Source organism: Lutra lutra, chromosome 12 (assembly GCF_902655055.1).
Source record: "Lutra lutra chromosome 12, mLutLut1.2, whole genome shotgun sequence".
Taxonomy (NCBI): Eukaryota; Metazoa; Chordata; class Mammalia; order Carnivora; family Mustelidae; genus Lutra; species Lutra lutra.
Window position 1 is genome coordinate 95,733,176 of NC_062289.1, and position 16,854 is coordinate 95,750,029.

The 16,854-nt window shown below is 49.9% G+C and overlaps 1 protein-coding gene across 2 annotated transcripts in view; it reads right to left on the reverse strand.

Annotated features, from left to right (window-relative positions):
- The window catches only part of KCTD10 (potassium channel tetramerization domain containing 10), a 28,129-nt gene that overhangs the window by 11,065 nt on the left and 210 nt on the right, over positions 1-16,854 (reverse strand). For both annotated transcript variants that reach the window (XM_047697178.1, XM_047697177.1), the window contains exons 2-3: positions 10,016-10,229; positions 932-1,101 (exon numbers count right to left, since the gene is read on the reverse strand). In XM_047697178.1, coding sequence (XP_047553134.1) covers positions 932-1,101; positions 10,016-10,229 — 384 coding nt within the window. The remainder of the gene's footprint in view (positions 1-931; positions 1,102-10,015; positions 10,230-16,854) is intronic.

Genomic DNA, 16,854 nt, shown 5'->3' on the forward strand with positions numbered 1-16,854 from the left:
CACCTCTTGGTTTCAACTCAGATCATGATCTCAGGGATGTAAGATCGAGCCCCACGTTGGGCTTTGCACCTGGCGTGGAGTCTGCGTGAGAGTCTCCCTCACCCTCACCCGCCCCCCAAATAAACAAATACAATCTTAAACAAAAAAAGAATAACAGAGCAGAAAAGTATGATGTACATACATTACTTCAACAAACAAAAAGGAAATAAAAATACTAAAGTAAAGGCTATAGCATACAGTCAGATTTACAATGACTTCAGACTTTCAGGGTAGAGGTGGTACATGGAAATAACAGTTCCTCAAGGAGCTAGGCAGTAAAGGTACTGCTCCAGTGGAGGGCCAGCCAAACATGTGGCCTGAGGGAGGCACAGACAAGAGCCTCCCATATACAGATTCAATTCCCATGAAGACCAAAAGGGACTCTTATGAGTCCAGGCCATGTTGGAACTTTGCTTTATAAATAAATGGTGTTGGCTGCGGGCTACGTCCAGGAGCACTTTACTTTTATAGGGATTCTGCTATCACCAGACTTGATCCCAATGATCCTGCTGAGAAGTGAGGGATGTCTGAGTCTGCAAAGGTTACATAAGACTCGAAACAAGGACTGATGGGATGAGAATAAGTCCTGAGATGCATCCAGAAAGCGGATTAGGTTTTATACCCCATACCGAAGGGTTTCAATGTACATGGGAGATGAGCCAACGCCACGGCAACTAAAAGCCAGAGGGTAGTTAGGTGGCCTAAGCATTACAGGGAAGCCTCCAAGGAGTCACTGACCAAAGGAGAGAGAAGCTCTTGGCTCTTGGGTTATTTGTGAACTCTCACATCTCAGTGAGGAAGGAACTGCCCCCATTTCGTGGAGAAGGAAAATGAGGAAAGCAGGTGGGCCTGGTACCTCCCCACTCGTATGGGGAAAAAGGGTAATACCTACTTGTAAGGCTGCCTGGCATTCTTCCACCAGGCCCTGGACCAGGTAGTACTTGGCTTCTGCCAGCAGCTCCTCAATCTCCCGACGGCTCTCGGGCAAGGGGACCGCCCCGTCACGAAGGTAGTTGAGTATCGTACCAAAGTGCTTCCCACACCGGTCAATAAGGATCCAGCCTGCAGTGGAAGGAGGAGAAAGGGGGGGCCTAGTTACACGGGCACTCGTCTCCTGGGAGGTGAAGACAAATGGGGTTTCTGGGGCTCCCTCCACCACCCAAGGAAGAGCAGGACCACAGAGAGGGCAGCAGCTCCACCTGCCTTGCTATCAGCAAAAGGCTGACCTGTCTGGGAAGCACTGGAATGATCTGCAGGGCCCGCTGCCTGGAGACAACCACAGCCACGGACTCACTTGGTCTCAGGCTCTCTTGGATGCCAGGACCGCTGGGGCGTCAGAGAATGTGTCTAAAATATCTTCAAAAATCCCTTAGCCAGGGGTGCCTGGGTGGCTCAGTGGGTTAAAGCCTCTGCCTTTGGCTCAGGTCATGATCCCAGGGTCCTGGGATCGAGCCCCACATCGGGCTCTTTGCTCAGCGAGGAGCCTGCTTCCCCCTCTCTCTGCCTGCTTGTGCTCTCTGTCAAATAAATAAATAAAATCTTTAAAAAAAAAAAAAATCCCTTAGCCATTCCAAGAGTGCACCACACCTGGATAAAATGGGTCTAAATGACCACACCTCGACAATAGTGGGGAAAGCCGGAGGTAAAAATATCTACTCTCCCTCTTTCTGTGATGCTTTTTTCAGATTCTCAAATAACAGAGCCATTTCTAAGGAAGCAGAGACTGTAACCTCTGGCCCCCAGGGGGGATCCCCAACACTCACCACTACCACCTTGGGATGTTCCTTCCTTAACTCCCCCAAATAAGCACTTATTGGCTAGTGACAGCAACTGCAGAGAAGACAGTAAACGAGACAGACCTTGTCTCAGGCAGTTCAGTCTAGCAGGAGGAGATGGAACGTGCTTTCATTAATTATGGGAAAATGTGCCAACTGCTGACCAGAACCAAGCCCCATGAGACACTCCTGGGGGTGGGGACCAGGAAGGCAAGCCCTTCAGCTTCTTGATGACCTCTCCAATCTGGGGACTAGCCTGCTATACCTCCACTAGGGATGCAATTCCCTTTTCAGAAATGCAAATATATGGTGGGGGTGGGGAGGGTTGTTTCTTGCAGAAAGAAAGAAACAATGCTTAAGCCTGGGAAGTGGAAGTGGAGGGACAAGAGGAGGGGATGAAACAAAGACCTGCCTTGACAGAGGACAGAAGGCTCTAGAAAGAAGCCAGGTTGTAGAGAAGTCCCGCCTCCCCCAGGCCAGCAGGGTAAGCCCTGCAAGGGGCTTCCCTAGGTCTCTTATCCCCTATTACAGGTGAGAGGACACCAAGGCACAGGGCAGTTAGGTTTAAACAGGAATCTGTAATTTTTATGCCCACTTTCCTCCACTGTTGCTCAGTTTGGGAGAAGGGGCCCACATTTCCACTCTTAATACCATGGCACCCTGTCCCGAGTCCTCTGCAGACCCCCAGGCCTCGCTGAGACACAAAAGCCAAGAGCAGCAAAGATACCCCTTTCATATCCAGAGTCACAAGTCCACCCACCATCCCCTTCCCAAATCCAGCCCTGCCAAGTATGCTCTCAGGGTTAGAGGCACTGTATCTATTTGGCATTTGCAACAATCCCTAGGAGAGTTTTTAAGAAGGCCTTTTCCATACTCCTGTCCTATAAACTCCTCAGCCGATGTCTCCTGGACCTTTGGTTAAAGGTCTGCTCTTATCCCTCCAGAGGCTTTTGCTTGGTACTTCCCCGCGGTTATGGTTTCCTGACTATAGTGGGAAAAGTAATTCCCAGTGTGGCCTGGAGTTAAACCCTGGTTTCGAGGAAGGAAGAGGCCTTCACAGGTGTGGTAAATCACATCACCATGACAGTGACTGCTAAACCTCATCCCACTGAAGTATGGACGTGCATACACCTCAGATGCCTACGGGGTCCTGGGCCCGGGGGGTAACCAGACAGCATGTGCCCTGCCCCCTGGGGACAGGAGATGGAGAGTCTCTTCTTACTCCAGCCAAGAACAGCCAAGCAGGAAGGTGGGCCTAGGGCTGCGTGTGCCTCTGATATTCCCGGGGAAGCTAGAAATGTAGATTTCTCCATGAAACCTCTCGATTTTTAAACAGTGGTAAACCAAGAGGTCATTAATGCGCTCTAGGGCAAGGAAAAACTATCTGCAGGTTGCACGGGGCCTGCAGGCCAGCATTCTATGGCTTCTCTGCTAACCCTGGATCAAGTGACTTCCTGCCAACGAGCGGACAAGGTGTGGAAGGACCACAGTATCTTCCCAACAGTTCTTTTGGAAGGAGGCTAAGTCCCCTGCACTGTCCACAGATGACAACAGAGTCTCAGAGAGGTTTAGGGACATTCCCAAGTCAGGGAGACAGGACGAGACCACAAGCAAGTAAGAAACTCACAGGAAAGCTCCTTCCACCAGAACTGAGTAGAGCTTCAGTCTTCAAAGAAATGGCAACCCACTTAACTCAGCAGCTCTGGGAAGAAACTGTCCACGTTTCTGCCTTTGATGCATGGACAACTTAGCTGCTCTGAACGAGCAGGGGCCCCTGAAATCAATCATTCAAGTGACAGTCCAGAGTTTCCATAAACGAACAGGCAGACCGTGACACTGGGCTCCAGCTCAAGAATGCCATCAGGAAATGCTTGTGGTGAAGGAATCATACTTTGGACAAATAAGGGCAAAGGAGCCGGCTGTACTCGCCATGAGGTTTCAATTATCATTCTGATTTTAAAATACGTTAGCTACTTTCAAAGCCGGAATCTACCCCTTTGAAACAGCTTGAATGCCTAGTGTGTAGAAAAGCAAACGGAAGTCAAGCAGTGCCTTGCTTGTGGGGAGTCTGTCCAGCTGCCGGGGAGCACGGCTATTGCAGAAGGCTACACCTGCCAGGGCAGCCCAGCGGCCGGCGGCCCATCCAGCAAGGCTGCAGAGCAGAATAGGCAGGCACAGATCCAGAGGCTGTGGAATGGTCTGGGAGACAGAACCCAGTCCAGTGGTCAAGGGCAAGGGCCTGTGTTAGAAATCCAGTTGGGCCGCCTACTTGCTGGATGATATGGGTATCGAACCAAACCTCCTTGTCCCCCAGCTTCCTCTCCTAAATCTGGTCCCCCTCAGGGCTGGCACAAAAGTACAATGAGAGAATACACAGGGAAACATGTAGCACAATGGCATCACTAAATGTGGTCTTGGACAATGAGCCCTCCCCGCCATCTCTTCATCATCCCTGGAGAAGAGGGTGGCAGCAGTGTCCAGAGGAGGCTCATTTCGCCCTCATGAAAGTCCCTGTGGCTTTCAGGGTATCCTGGAGAAGGCTTCTCTCAGGACCCGGGACTGGGTGACAAGGCTTGCCCCCTCCCAGCCCCAGCTGCATGCCATGAACTTCTCTCCTTTCTCCTTTCCCTGCCCCCACCTCCAGGGGCAGGATGGTGTTGGTGGGGGGAGGGTAAGACAGGACACAGGGCATGGGGGACTTCGCTGACCTCTCCTTAGCATTGTAAGGTTTTTATACTCTCTGTGGTTCCCAAACTTGCCTGTTCGTAAGTCACCTGAGGTGCTTGTTACAAATTCAGATTCCAGGAAGCTGTGGGGCAGGGCCTCTCAGCCTCAGCACTACTGACATTTTGGACCGGATAATTTTTTGTCATGGAGCGACTGTCCTCTGCCTTGTGGGGTATGTAGCAGCATCCCTGGCCACTACCCACTAGGTGCCAGGAGCATTCCCACCCCTAAACTGTGACAACCAGAAGGGTCTCTGGACATTGCCCAATGTCCCCTGGAGGTCAATATCTTTCCTGGTTGAGCACCAGTGAGGTAGATCAAAGACCTACGTGAAAAAAAAAAAAAAAAAAGAAAACTTTGAAGCATCAAAAACAAACAAACAAAACAAAAAACCCACCATGAGGAAAGCTGTAACAAGTCAGACTGGGAGAAAATATGTACAAAACCACAAACAAATGGATCCAGAATACTTTCATAAAGCAGTAAGAAAAAAAAAAGGAAAATGTGTATGTAAAATGCAATCAGGCAGCTAAATGATAAAATACAAATGACAAAAAGCTGCTCAGTAAGCTAGAAACTAGGAAATGTTAAGTAAAACCTGAGTATCAGATCATAACCAGCAGACTGGCAATAATTAATAGGTCTGTGCCTAGGGTTGGCACAAACTGGGACGGTGGGGAGTTCTTAAGTCAGCACAACAGCTAATATCAACCCAGCCACAGATGCTAGCCCGGATTCCCCTCCTGGGAGTCAACTCCAGGACAGACCTCCCAGTGGTGGGTAAGACCTCAACATTGCAGCCCCTGAGGTGGCTGGGTCCACAGTCTCTTCATTTACCAGAACAGAAATAGGACTTTCTGTGTGTGCCATGATGCGGCAAAGGAAGCTCTGTCCCAGGGACACTCACACATGCCAGGGAGTGTTCAAGAAAGGTGATATTCCACATGGTGAACACTGGAAGCAACTGAAACAACTCTCACCAAAATATGGATCCATAAACTACAGTACATTCCCCAAACGGAATGCTAGCATGAATGTCTGAACTAGAACTATGTATTAGTCACGGCTCGATCTAACAACCATAACACTAAGAAAGCAAAGAGGCCACATACAATGTTAACACCATCTATATAATGTGGGAAAACACACCAACAATACATTGCTTAGGGACAGAAACAGGGCAGCAAAAGTAATTCCCGGACAGATACTCATTAGTGGTTTCCACCACTGGATGCACATTAGAATCCCCTGCAGAGCTCCTCGAAGTGCTAACACCCAGCGCATGGCAGGGGGTGCTTTTGGGGGGAGAATCCAGGCCTGAGGCTTTAGCTCCCAGCTGAGTCACTGTATTATAGAGGTAGAAATTCACCTCCTGAGCCCAAGGTCAGGGAAGTGGTTACCTCTGGAAGGGAGAGAGGCAAATGAAAAAGGTGAAGAGAGGCCCCATTAACCCAGGTAATGTTTTATTCCTTGTCTGAGTGGGGGTGCTGTGGAGAACAAAGGCAAAAGAAATGTAGAAAAAATTAAATCTCCTCACAACTTGCAGTCCATTGACAAGATGACCTGAGACAGGCATAGTGACCTTTCTCCCAGTACCCATCTGCCTCGATGTTAACACTTTGCTGGGGGCAAAGGCCTGATTAGCCTATCTCTAGGATCCTGAAAGTCTTAACACACAAAAATCCCTTTGGAAAGTTCCTTTACCTCTACCCGCCCCAAATGCATGTTGCCAATCATCCTCTAAACATAAGGCCGACTGAAATACATCTTTTTTAAAAGATTTTATTTATTTATTTATTTAACAGATAGAAATCACAAGTATGCAGAGAGGCAGGCAGAGAGAGAGAGGAGGAAGCAGGCTCCCTGCTCAGCAGAGAGCCCATCAGGCTCGATCCCAGGACCCTGAGATCACAACCTGAGCAGAAGGCAGAGGCCACCCAGGTGCCCTGGAAATTCATCTTAAAGGTCTCATGACTAAGGGTTTACTAGACAGTAGTAAATGACCTTATCCGAACAGCAGCTAGCCCCTAAGGTCCTGGAAACCTGACTTCCAAATCCCTTTTGAGACTTAGGCTACCCCTAACCGCCTCCCCACTTGAAAGTATATAACCAGCCATTCCTCAGGACCTCAGTGCAGCTCTTCCTGCTCACGGGGCCTGTCCCTGACCATGCGCGTTAATAAAAACCACCTTTTTTGCACCAAAGATGCCTCAAGAATTCTTTCTTGACCATTTGCTCCTCGGCCCCAACATTTCACGTCAGGGGCATGAGGGATTTTGTTTTATTAATCACATTTTGAAAGCTCTCAATGTATTCAGAATTTTATGGAAGAATGCATTCTAATTTAAGCAGGAGGCATGGAGATCTCAGGGAAACTACCAGGTATGATGGTTTTCCCACAATTCGACAACTGATTTCCCCATTGGTTTCCAGGGGAATGCATGCTGATAATAAGATTAATGATTCCCTTCTTTAATCTGATTCACATACTCCCTCATTCCAGAAACGTTAGCAAGACCAGAAACCACTGTGGAGGGGAGAGTGGGAAGGGAAGCTCTGTACGAAGGAACAGGGTTATGAAACAGGCAACCACAGGTGAGTACAGAAGCAGAACTCTTGTTAGGAGAGGTGCCACATCCACCCACGGTGACAAGGCATCAGGTAAAAATGCCACTACTGGAAGAGCCACGCCTCTCTGGGGAGGAGTCTGGAAAGCCATCCCTTGGGGGCAAGATAGAACTGCAGAGCACTCACCCCCAAGGCCAAGGCAGGCCCCTTCTTCCCTGGGCACTGCCAAGACCTGCTTCTCCAGCCCCTCACAGCACCCATCCCTCCCCCTGGCACACCCCACCCAGGCAGGCCGCAGCAGGAGTGAGCAGTTCCCACAGACCGAGTCTCCCAACTGTCGTGAGCTTCACCAAGAGCCTTCCACTGTTCATGTCCTCACTTAGTCCCGTCACAACCCTGGAAAGCATTACCCCTCACAACTTTGAAAAGTGGAAACAAGCTCAGAGAAAGTCACCCGCCCTCTGTCCTATTGCCAGAAAATGCCAGATGAGTCTACATCAGCCCAGTGCCACATACACAGCAGCTGTGACTGTAACCCTGGGACAGAACCAGGGCCCAGACCCACTCACTGCAAACTGCCCCGTTCAGGAACCGAATACACACAGTACAAATCGCCAACAGGCAGGAGGGTACGGGGCACAAGGAAGAGTCCATCACCCACCCTGGGGCCTAGGTCCTCCCCTCGGGCACCCTTCAGGGGTTTCCACCAGCTCAGTACCTCGCTGTTCCATGCCCTCGGAGCCCCCCGCCCCCAATTCCTCAGCCAGCAGGACACGCTCCTGCACCCACTCGCCTCACGGAGTTGCACTCGCTGCTTGGGCCTGCATGTGGCAAACCTCACTGCAGCCAACAGGCTTCCCACCCGAAGCCCTGGGTGCAGCTGTGAGATGCGGGACATTCAGGTTAATCTGCAGACCCAAGGGTATACCTTGGCCAACACTCAGGCCACCAGTCAGGCCGAGTGGTATACTCACCAGGGCCAGCAGGATGGCGCTGCCTGGCTCAGGGTGGGCCAAAGACCAGACACAAAGCTGGCGATGACCCAGTAGGCTGCTGCGCCCAGGCAACCTGGCCCAGGGGCTGGGCCCTCGGCGAACCAAGGCCAGCCCAGACTATGAGCCAGCAAGCCCTGAGCTCAGTGGCTCTATTTTTTTTTTTTTTTAAAGTCCCATAGCTTTCGAAAAGGATCTCTCACTTATTGAAAGGTAGCAACAAACAGTACCACCCCGGGAAGGGTGAAGGTGAGGAGTGAAAAACAGTGAGATGTCACACGGTGAGCATCTCGAGGCAGGCGGAGGGCTGGATGGAGCTCGAGCTCTAGCGGAGCCTCACGAAAATGTCCGGGGTCGGAGTGCCAAAGGCAGCCCTGCTTCCCCCGAGGGGCCATGGTGTCCAGGAAGCACTGGGGCCAGTGCAGCCTCCAGCAGCTGTTCAGAAGCCCAAGCAGGAGCCCGGGGAGCAACCCTGTGTCTCTCCCACTGTGGGATGGATGAGCCTGAGCACCAGCTTGTTCCCGGTGTGGCATTAGGACGGCAAGGAGATGAGGCTCCAACTTAGCTTAGCTCCAACTTAGCTCCAACTCAGCGACTCCGCCGCTTTTCCTGAGCCCCACCAGAGACTGGGGAGGGCGGAAGAAAAGCTACAACAATCCTGGGTTCTCAGATAAGGTCTGTTTCCTTCTGCAGCTGGGGCGCTATTGTCTTGGTCTCTACAAATACTCCCCTGGGCGATGCTGGGTGTGGCTCTGCAAAGGGGATCCTCCCACTCATAAAAAGCTCTGTGCTCTCTGGGTGAGACATGGAAGGAAGCTCTGGGGCTCCAACCTCATGTACCTGATGCTTGGCCAGAACCCCGAGTTTCCCTGGAAGCCCAGGGAAGCAGAACCTCAAGCCCCACAGCCCAGCCTTCTCTAGGACCCCAAGGGAAACACGCTAACTAGCGCACAGCTCAAGCTTCGGGTCCCCAATCCCACCTACCTGTAATAAAACTCGCCAACCTTCCCAGGAACCAATGTTCCAGGGAAGGCACGAGCATTAGCACAGCAGCCGACCTCAAAAACAGGTAAGGCAGGGTCCAGCCAGGCTGTGGTCTGGCCAGATCTTGCGCAATCTCAGGCCAAAGAAGCAAAGGATGGTGCCATCCTTAAACCCCACGTGACCTGCCCCGTAAACCCCGCCAGGCAAGACTGTTCCCCTTGCCAGGTGCTCTTGGATTGTTCCAGGTGCGGAGCAAGATCACTTTAAAGAATTCTTCACCTTTCACGAACATGACTTGCCATGAGGAAAAAGGAAAGAAAAACATGGACTGAATGTATGTATTTGGAATACTGCGCATCAACAGCCCCATGAAGCAGGTATCACTATACCCACGTCACCTGGCTGGCATCACCAGCTACTACACAAGAAGCAGTGACTCTCAGTCCAGATCTTGAGTGTCTGTCACGCCCCCATCCCGGGAGGACAAGGGTCCAAGAAAACATTCACGTCTCTCCCTCGCTCTAGCTCCACTCCAAAGTCACAGAATCACCGCTGAGAACTGGCAAGGGACCGACCAGGAGAGCTCACCCAGCCACCATTTCAGAGCTGAGGCTTGGACTTTCTCAAGGTCACACGGCCTATTGACAACTGGGTCAGGACTACGAGTCCCCATCCAGGTGACTCCAACTCCTCTTCACATGTCAGCTCATCTGTGACCTCCTCAGGGAAACCCTCTTTTACAACACCCCCCAGACTAGATCTGGTCTCCGGGGGACTCACTGCCAAGGCTCCCCGCACTCTGAGACAACACAGAGCACAGCTGGAAATCTGTAGCTGTGTGGACAATTACCCCTGTGCCGCTGGCCTTCTGAACCAGAATGAAGCCCCCGGGCCACAAGCCCATCTCCAGAGCTTGGACGGTGGACTTACCTTCACTGTCCGTGAGCACTTCCATGCGCCCGCTGAACATAGCTTTCAGCATGGTGTCCTGCTTGGTCAGCGTCTGCATGGTGGTGTAGTAGAGCGCCCCGCCCACATTCAGCTTCACGTACTTGGAGCTGGGGCTCGTGCCCTTGAAGGAAGTGGTGCGGGTAGCAGCTGCTGGCACCGCTGAACTCACCACACTTTCTCCTGACATCTCTTCCTGCCAGTGGAGAAGACATGGGGTCACCAGAGTCACGGCACCAGGCCTGCTTTACCTCTTGCAGCCTCTGGGCTGAATCTGGCCTCCAGAGGGGTTTTGCTTGGCCCATGTCTATACCGCATTTAAATCTTAAAGGTGGCTCCCAAGGTTGACAACACGGGAGAGTTCACCAAAAAACCCCTGGATTTCTGGCTCCTCTTAAAATCAGAGGCCAGGGGAGCCTGGGTGGCTCAGTGGGTTAAAGCCTCTGCCTTCGGCTCAGGTCATATTCCCAGGGTCCTGGGATCGAGTCTGATGGGCTCTCTGCTCAGCCAGGAGCCTGCTTCCTCCTCTCTCTCTCTCTCTCTCTCTCTGCCTGCCTCTCTGCCTACTTGCGATCTCTAGCTGTCAAATAAATAAAGTCTCAAAAAAAAAAAAAAATCAGAGGCCAACTGGGCCCCCAGACTCCCACAACTGGTGGGAGCTGGGTTACTGGGTGCCCCAAACCCCATCTGGATAGCCTCATAAACTGACCTCCCCTGCTGACCCTGTGACTGCAAGTTTATCACTTGATCTTGTGTCCTGACGACTTCCTTTCTGCCTGTTCCCCACATGCCAACACCCTGTACGCATACTAAAGCAGTTTCCAGCATTGCCCAGGTCTCTCCCGGTTTCCTTATTGTCACACTCAACCTCTGAACTGCAGATGAAATCAGGATTTATGAATCGAGTGCAATCCCAACTACCACTCCTAATCCTTCCTGTCAGGGGGATAAAGTGTTTCTCAGGACTACATGACAGACATTAAAAACACTTGGAAGCAAGTTATTACAAAATTAGAGACTTCCTGTACTAGCACCGCCCCAAACAGCAAGATCGGACGACAGTCTTCTTAATGGCACTGCCAGCTTGTGTCCCTCTCAAAGAAATGGACATACCATCTGATTTAAGCAGGCCTATGAAAGGAGGCTGTACTCAACGAGAACATTTGTTTAACAGGTAAGGGTCTATGGCTGGAGAAAATGTCTGAGAGCGGGACGAATCTCTATGAGTCTGGGACACAGTACAGAGGAAGTGGCCCCTAATAGCCAGGACCTGGGCCACCACTCATCTCTGGGCCTTGACGTTTCCTCTGAACAAGAACAATTCATACAGCATGTCATGATCTGACAAGGCCACTCAGTGGCTGATGGGCCAAGACATAAACAAGACTATTCTGTAATTAAGTCTGAACACAGACAAAAACAAGAACATTGCCTGAAACAGAAAAAGTGACCAAACCTTGCCATATCCCAACTAATGTGACTCCCTGATGCTTCTTTTTTTTTTTAAATTTATGTATTTGACAGAGATCACAAGGAGGCAGAGAGGCAGGCAGAGAGAGGAGGAAGCAGGCTCCCCACGGAGCAGGGAGCCCGATGTGGGGCTCAATCCCAGGACCCTGAGATCATGACCTGAGCTGAAGGCAGAGGCTTTCACCCACTGAGCCACCCAGGCGCCCCCTCCCTGCTGCTTCTCTACCAGTTAAAGCTCTAGCCCCATTCCATTCTTCCCTACCTTCAACATAGGAATTACTGAAGCCCCACCCAAGAATTAACCCTCCTTCCTGACAGCATTCAATACAGAGCAAAGCACCACTTTCCTGAATCCTTACCCACAATCACCCAAGGCAAGCCCCAATCCTCTTTGTGAAATGTTCAGTGGTTCTCCCTCATTGTCTCAACTTTGACTACAGGCCTGCCCCTGGGGGCGGCTGACAGGACAAAGCTTTAAAAAACAATACCCTGATCCTGAAAAAGGATTGTTTTTTAGATTCTTTATGCCTTTCTATCTTTTCAGGATCTCCCACAATTAACATATATTACATTTATAATAGGAAAAACACAACTGCTGTTTCTCAATGGGAGAAGGGACTAATGATGAGTGGCAACCTTATCCACTGATCAGTAATAGCACAGGCAAGGGCCATCCCTCCCAACCTCCATCCACCCAAGAGTGGCCCATATATCACCCACTGGGGGACTCTAGTAGGGGCCCTTGAGGAGGCGGCACAGGAAGAATGGGCTCCTGGAAAGAAAAGTGTTTTCTCAAGAAAGTGTTCTTGCTTTATCACCTGGTGTCTCTAGGGCCTAATGCCACAAATAAAGAGAAAGCAGTGATCCCTCCCTTCCAGCTTTCCTTTGAAATCAGTCCCCAGAAACCCTACACTAAAGGTTATCACCAACACTTCCCCCAGAAATACTCTGTCCACGGGAAGAGAGAAGCAACTGGGGACAAGAAAGAGTTTCTCAAAACTCTGAAGACTTAGGGGAGGTGGGGGAGGGTGAAGGCTACAGGTGTGGGGTTTTGGGGTTTTTCAGTTAGGGAAAATTGCTCCAAAATGGAAATACTTTTTAAAGCACCCTTTCTGATCTAAATTCACACAAAAATAATGTGTTTTGGAAAATGGTCTTGTGTTTTGTAACGCACCTAAGAAACAAACAAATCAAAGTATACTTCAATGTACTTTTACTTTCCAATACCTTTTTGAAAGATTATTTGCACATAGGAAAGTACATTTTAAGTGCGTGGTTTGAAGAATTTTGGTCAGTATATGTATCTGTTCAGCCACCACTCAGATCAAAATAGAGAACATTTTCATGGTTCCAGAAAAGTCCCTCCATGCCCCCCACTAACGCCCTTCCTGCCCCCACCCAGTAGGTACCAGTTTTCATCTCTACCACCACATACAACATTTAAAATGCAAACAATGCTGGAACGCAGCTACTGTTATTTCCAACGTAGATTGGGAAGTGACTGAACTTCTCTGGGATGCGCCTGCTGTTCCAAAGTGCCCTGGTACTAGAGGTGGGTCAGTGACAGAGCAAGGATGTGGGCAAGTCCCGTCCGGCCTTGGGCCCATGATTTTTATCAACATTCATGCTTGAAATATAAAGTGCTGGAACATATACATTGAGGAGGGAGTGCCCCACCCTCCCTTCTTTATTAAGTGCAAAAAAAGCCTTGAAAAAAGATGGGAGGCAATGTGTGCCTAAGGACTTGGGTTTTGAAGTCAGACTTGAATTTAAGGGCCCAGCCCTGCCATTTGGTTGACCAGTTGTGGGAGCCTGGGCGAGTCATCTGAGTCTTGTCCCATCTATCAGACAGGGACAACAGCAGTGTCTCCCTCCCAGGATGGCCGTGGGGGACGATGCCACAAAGCGCTCAGTGCAGCCACTGGCTCAGAGCAGATACCACAACACTAAAGACTCACACTATGATTATTTGAGAATGCGCTCAAAGACTCCAATTATCTTCTCTCTGAAGACCATTTCCATCTCTACCAGAACCCTACCTGAATCACTAAGAGATAAAGGCAGAAACCATCTGGATCTAGGCTGAGACTCCAGAACAGACAAAGAAAGCTGTGAACCTTTCCAGAGGCCACCCTTCCAAACGTCAGTCACCCCAATTTGGGAATGGCCCTTGGATAAAAGGTTCTGACTGTTCGTGTCCCTGAGCCTGCATGACACCGAGGTAAGGACACAAAGCAGCAGACAATAAGCCTCTTCCAGCTCATTGCTACTGGGATCCTCCTTTTTCACTTGTTTCAAAGATTTGAATTCATCATTAATGAAGTTGGGGAGGTGGAGCAGGGGAGAGCAAGAGTGGTTATAAGAAACAAACACGGGGGGGGCACCTAGGTGGCTCAGTGAGTTAAAGCCTCTGCCTTCAGCTCAGGTCATGATTCCAGGGTCCTGGGAGCAAGCCCCACATGGGGCTCTCTGCTCAGCAGGGAGCCTGCTTCCCTTTCTCTCTCTGCCTGCCTCTCTGCCTGATTGTGATCTCTGTCAAATAAGTAAATAAAATCTTTTATTAAAAAAAAAAAAAAAGAGGGGTGCCTGGGTGGCTCAGTGGGTTAAAGCCGCTGCCTTCAGCTCAGGTCATGACCTTGGGGTCCTGGGATCGAGCCCCACATCAGGCTCTTTGCTCGGCGGGGAGCCTGCTTCCTCCTCTCTCTCTCTGCCTGCCTCTCTGCCTACCTGTGATCTCTGTCAAATTAAAAAAAAAAAAAAAAAAAAAAAAAAGAAACAAACACAGCATTAATTGGTATTGGCTACCAATTCCATTCAATCAGAAGAGTTTAATCCAGTTAGATCTCTCCTGAGTATCCTGTTGCAGATTCTCAACAGCAGCTCTCCCCTTACAAAAAATACTCACATCAGGGTCCTATCCGTGTAAATTCTGATGTTAACTGGTCTGGGAACATGGCCTGGGCAACAGAATTTTTTTAAATTTCCCTAGGTGATTCCAGTGTGCAGTCAAGATTGCAACCCACCGCTCTAAGTAGTTCCATACACCTATTAATTTCATCCTCTGGGCGAAGGTCCCCAACTTCTTGTTCTATATGCCCAGTGAATTCCTGGCCGCACGTAAAAATAAACCAAAGTATCATGAACAAAACCCAGCCCCTATCTCACAGCTTCAGACCCACAGACAGGAAGCAACTGTATACATGCTTAAAAAATAAAAATCAGGCCAAGGAGGAAAAGTGTTGACCTGAAAAGAGGCTTGAGCAAGTACAATAGGAGAAGAAGGCACCAAATCCTTGACGCTTGCTCGTTTTCCATACAGCTCCCTGTGTAACTGTCTCTCTTGTGTGTTGGGGGGAGATGTGTATGTGGAAGGTTTGTTCAAAAGTCTGAGAAACCTCGAGTAGTCTCAGTTCCACCACTTCCTGTGCAAGGTTCAGACAAGCGTTTTAACTGAGTCTCGGTTTCCTTTCTTGTAAAATGAACGTAAAGCCATAATCTTCATAATAACCTTCAGGGAATGAATGTTAAAGTACTTGGCACCTGGTCCTTAGTGAACCTCAAACTTTCTTAAGACCAGAGGTCTGTATTACAATCACCTGGGTGCTTATAGGCCAATTCATCAGAATTGGGGGTGGGGAGGGCAGGTCAGCAGTATTTAAAAAGCTCTTCAGGGGGGCGCCTGTGTGGCTCAGTGGGTTAAAGCCGCTGCCTTTGGCTCAGGTTATGATCCCAGGGTCTTGTGATCAAGCCCCACATCAGGCTCTCTCCTCAGTAGGGAGCCGGCTTCTCTCTCTCTCTCTCTGCCTGCCTCTCTGCCTACTTGTGATCTCTGTCAAATAAATACTATTATGAATAAAATTGTTCTCTTAATTAAAAAAAAAAAACTCTTCAGGTAATCTAAGGTGCAGCCCCAGCTAAAAGCCACAGAGCGAAGGTGCTTCTTTAAGCAGCTTCATCAAGGAGCCAAGGCCTTTTTGCTAATTATAAAACTTCCCCAAACTAAGGGCATTTCTACAACTCAGGAAAGTCTGCTGTTACCTTTCAACCAAACTGCACCACATCGGCCACATAACCATAGTATTATTTTGCACCCAAAATTTGCTTATAGGGCACCTACTGCTATTTCCACGTGTCCTGCTAAATTATTTTCTCTCCCTCTGTGCAAGCTATTGGCCTCTTTCTCCCAGAGGTCCAGTGAAGAAGACATAATCATCAATCCCACTTTTTAGGGGAGAAAAACCAAAGAAACAGAACTACAAGTGTCCTCGGGACTCAGGCCCCTTTCATTACAAAGCCCAAATCAGGAAATCATTAATCTCCCGCAGGGCGTGTTAAAACAGATCGAGGCAACCGACCTGCAGACTGCTGAAGTAATCAGTGGGAGGGCTTGAAAATTTGGCCATTTCTAACAAGTTCCCAGGTGATGCTGCTGCTACTGCTGGTCTGGGGAGCAGTCTGAAAACCACACCGGTTTAACGCACCCTTCTCCTCAGATGGTCCTTATCTTGCATAAAATGGAGCAAAGTCAGATACAGGTTGGCTAAGTTTTCTCGGCAGTGTCCTTGAAACTGATCTTCTCTAAAGACTGTGTTTTCCAGGAAAGACAGGAGGCAAAGAAGTAAAAGAGCAAGGCGGAACGTTGGTCATTCCCACCCACGGCCAAAGGGCCATTTAATGCACAGACCCTTAAAGGATCACAAGCAAACAAAACCCTTCCCACAGCTGGATGACAGCATGACCCATTCCCAGCTCCTTAGGTGTGGCCGCTTCAGGCTCCAACGGAAGTGACTAGATAGGTACCAAGGCGCCAGTTAAGGGCGCTGGACTCCGTGGTGACGGTACCCTGACTTCAAGCCCCTGGCATCCCTCTAGAAACCGGATGCACATCTGCCCTCCAGCTCCCTCTATTTCTCCCCCTAGCCCCCCCTCGCGCCCTTATGTTTAGAAGCACCTGGAAGTCCTTTCTCGACTTTCCTGAAACCCAAAGACTGCAGTCACAACTTCCAAAAAACCCCAAACGCTCCGCCCCAAGGAATCTCACGTCGCTCTGTCACAACCTAACCGTTCTCTTTCGCAACACCCTCCATCCTCACTCTCCACCCCAATGTCCATCTTCGACGACCCCTCTTTGTTCTCTTCACAATCACCAATCCCATTTCCAATGAGCACTCGACTCAGAGACACCCCCCCCAACTCACCCACACACAAATCTACTCCCCCAAGACCAAACGCTCTTTCCCGATCCCCAACAGCCAAGGACCACCCCACAAATTATCCACCGAAACCCTTCCCCCACCCCCGGCCTCGCCCCCCAATCCCCCAACCACCTCTCCCCTTTCGCGACAGCCCCT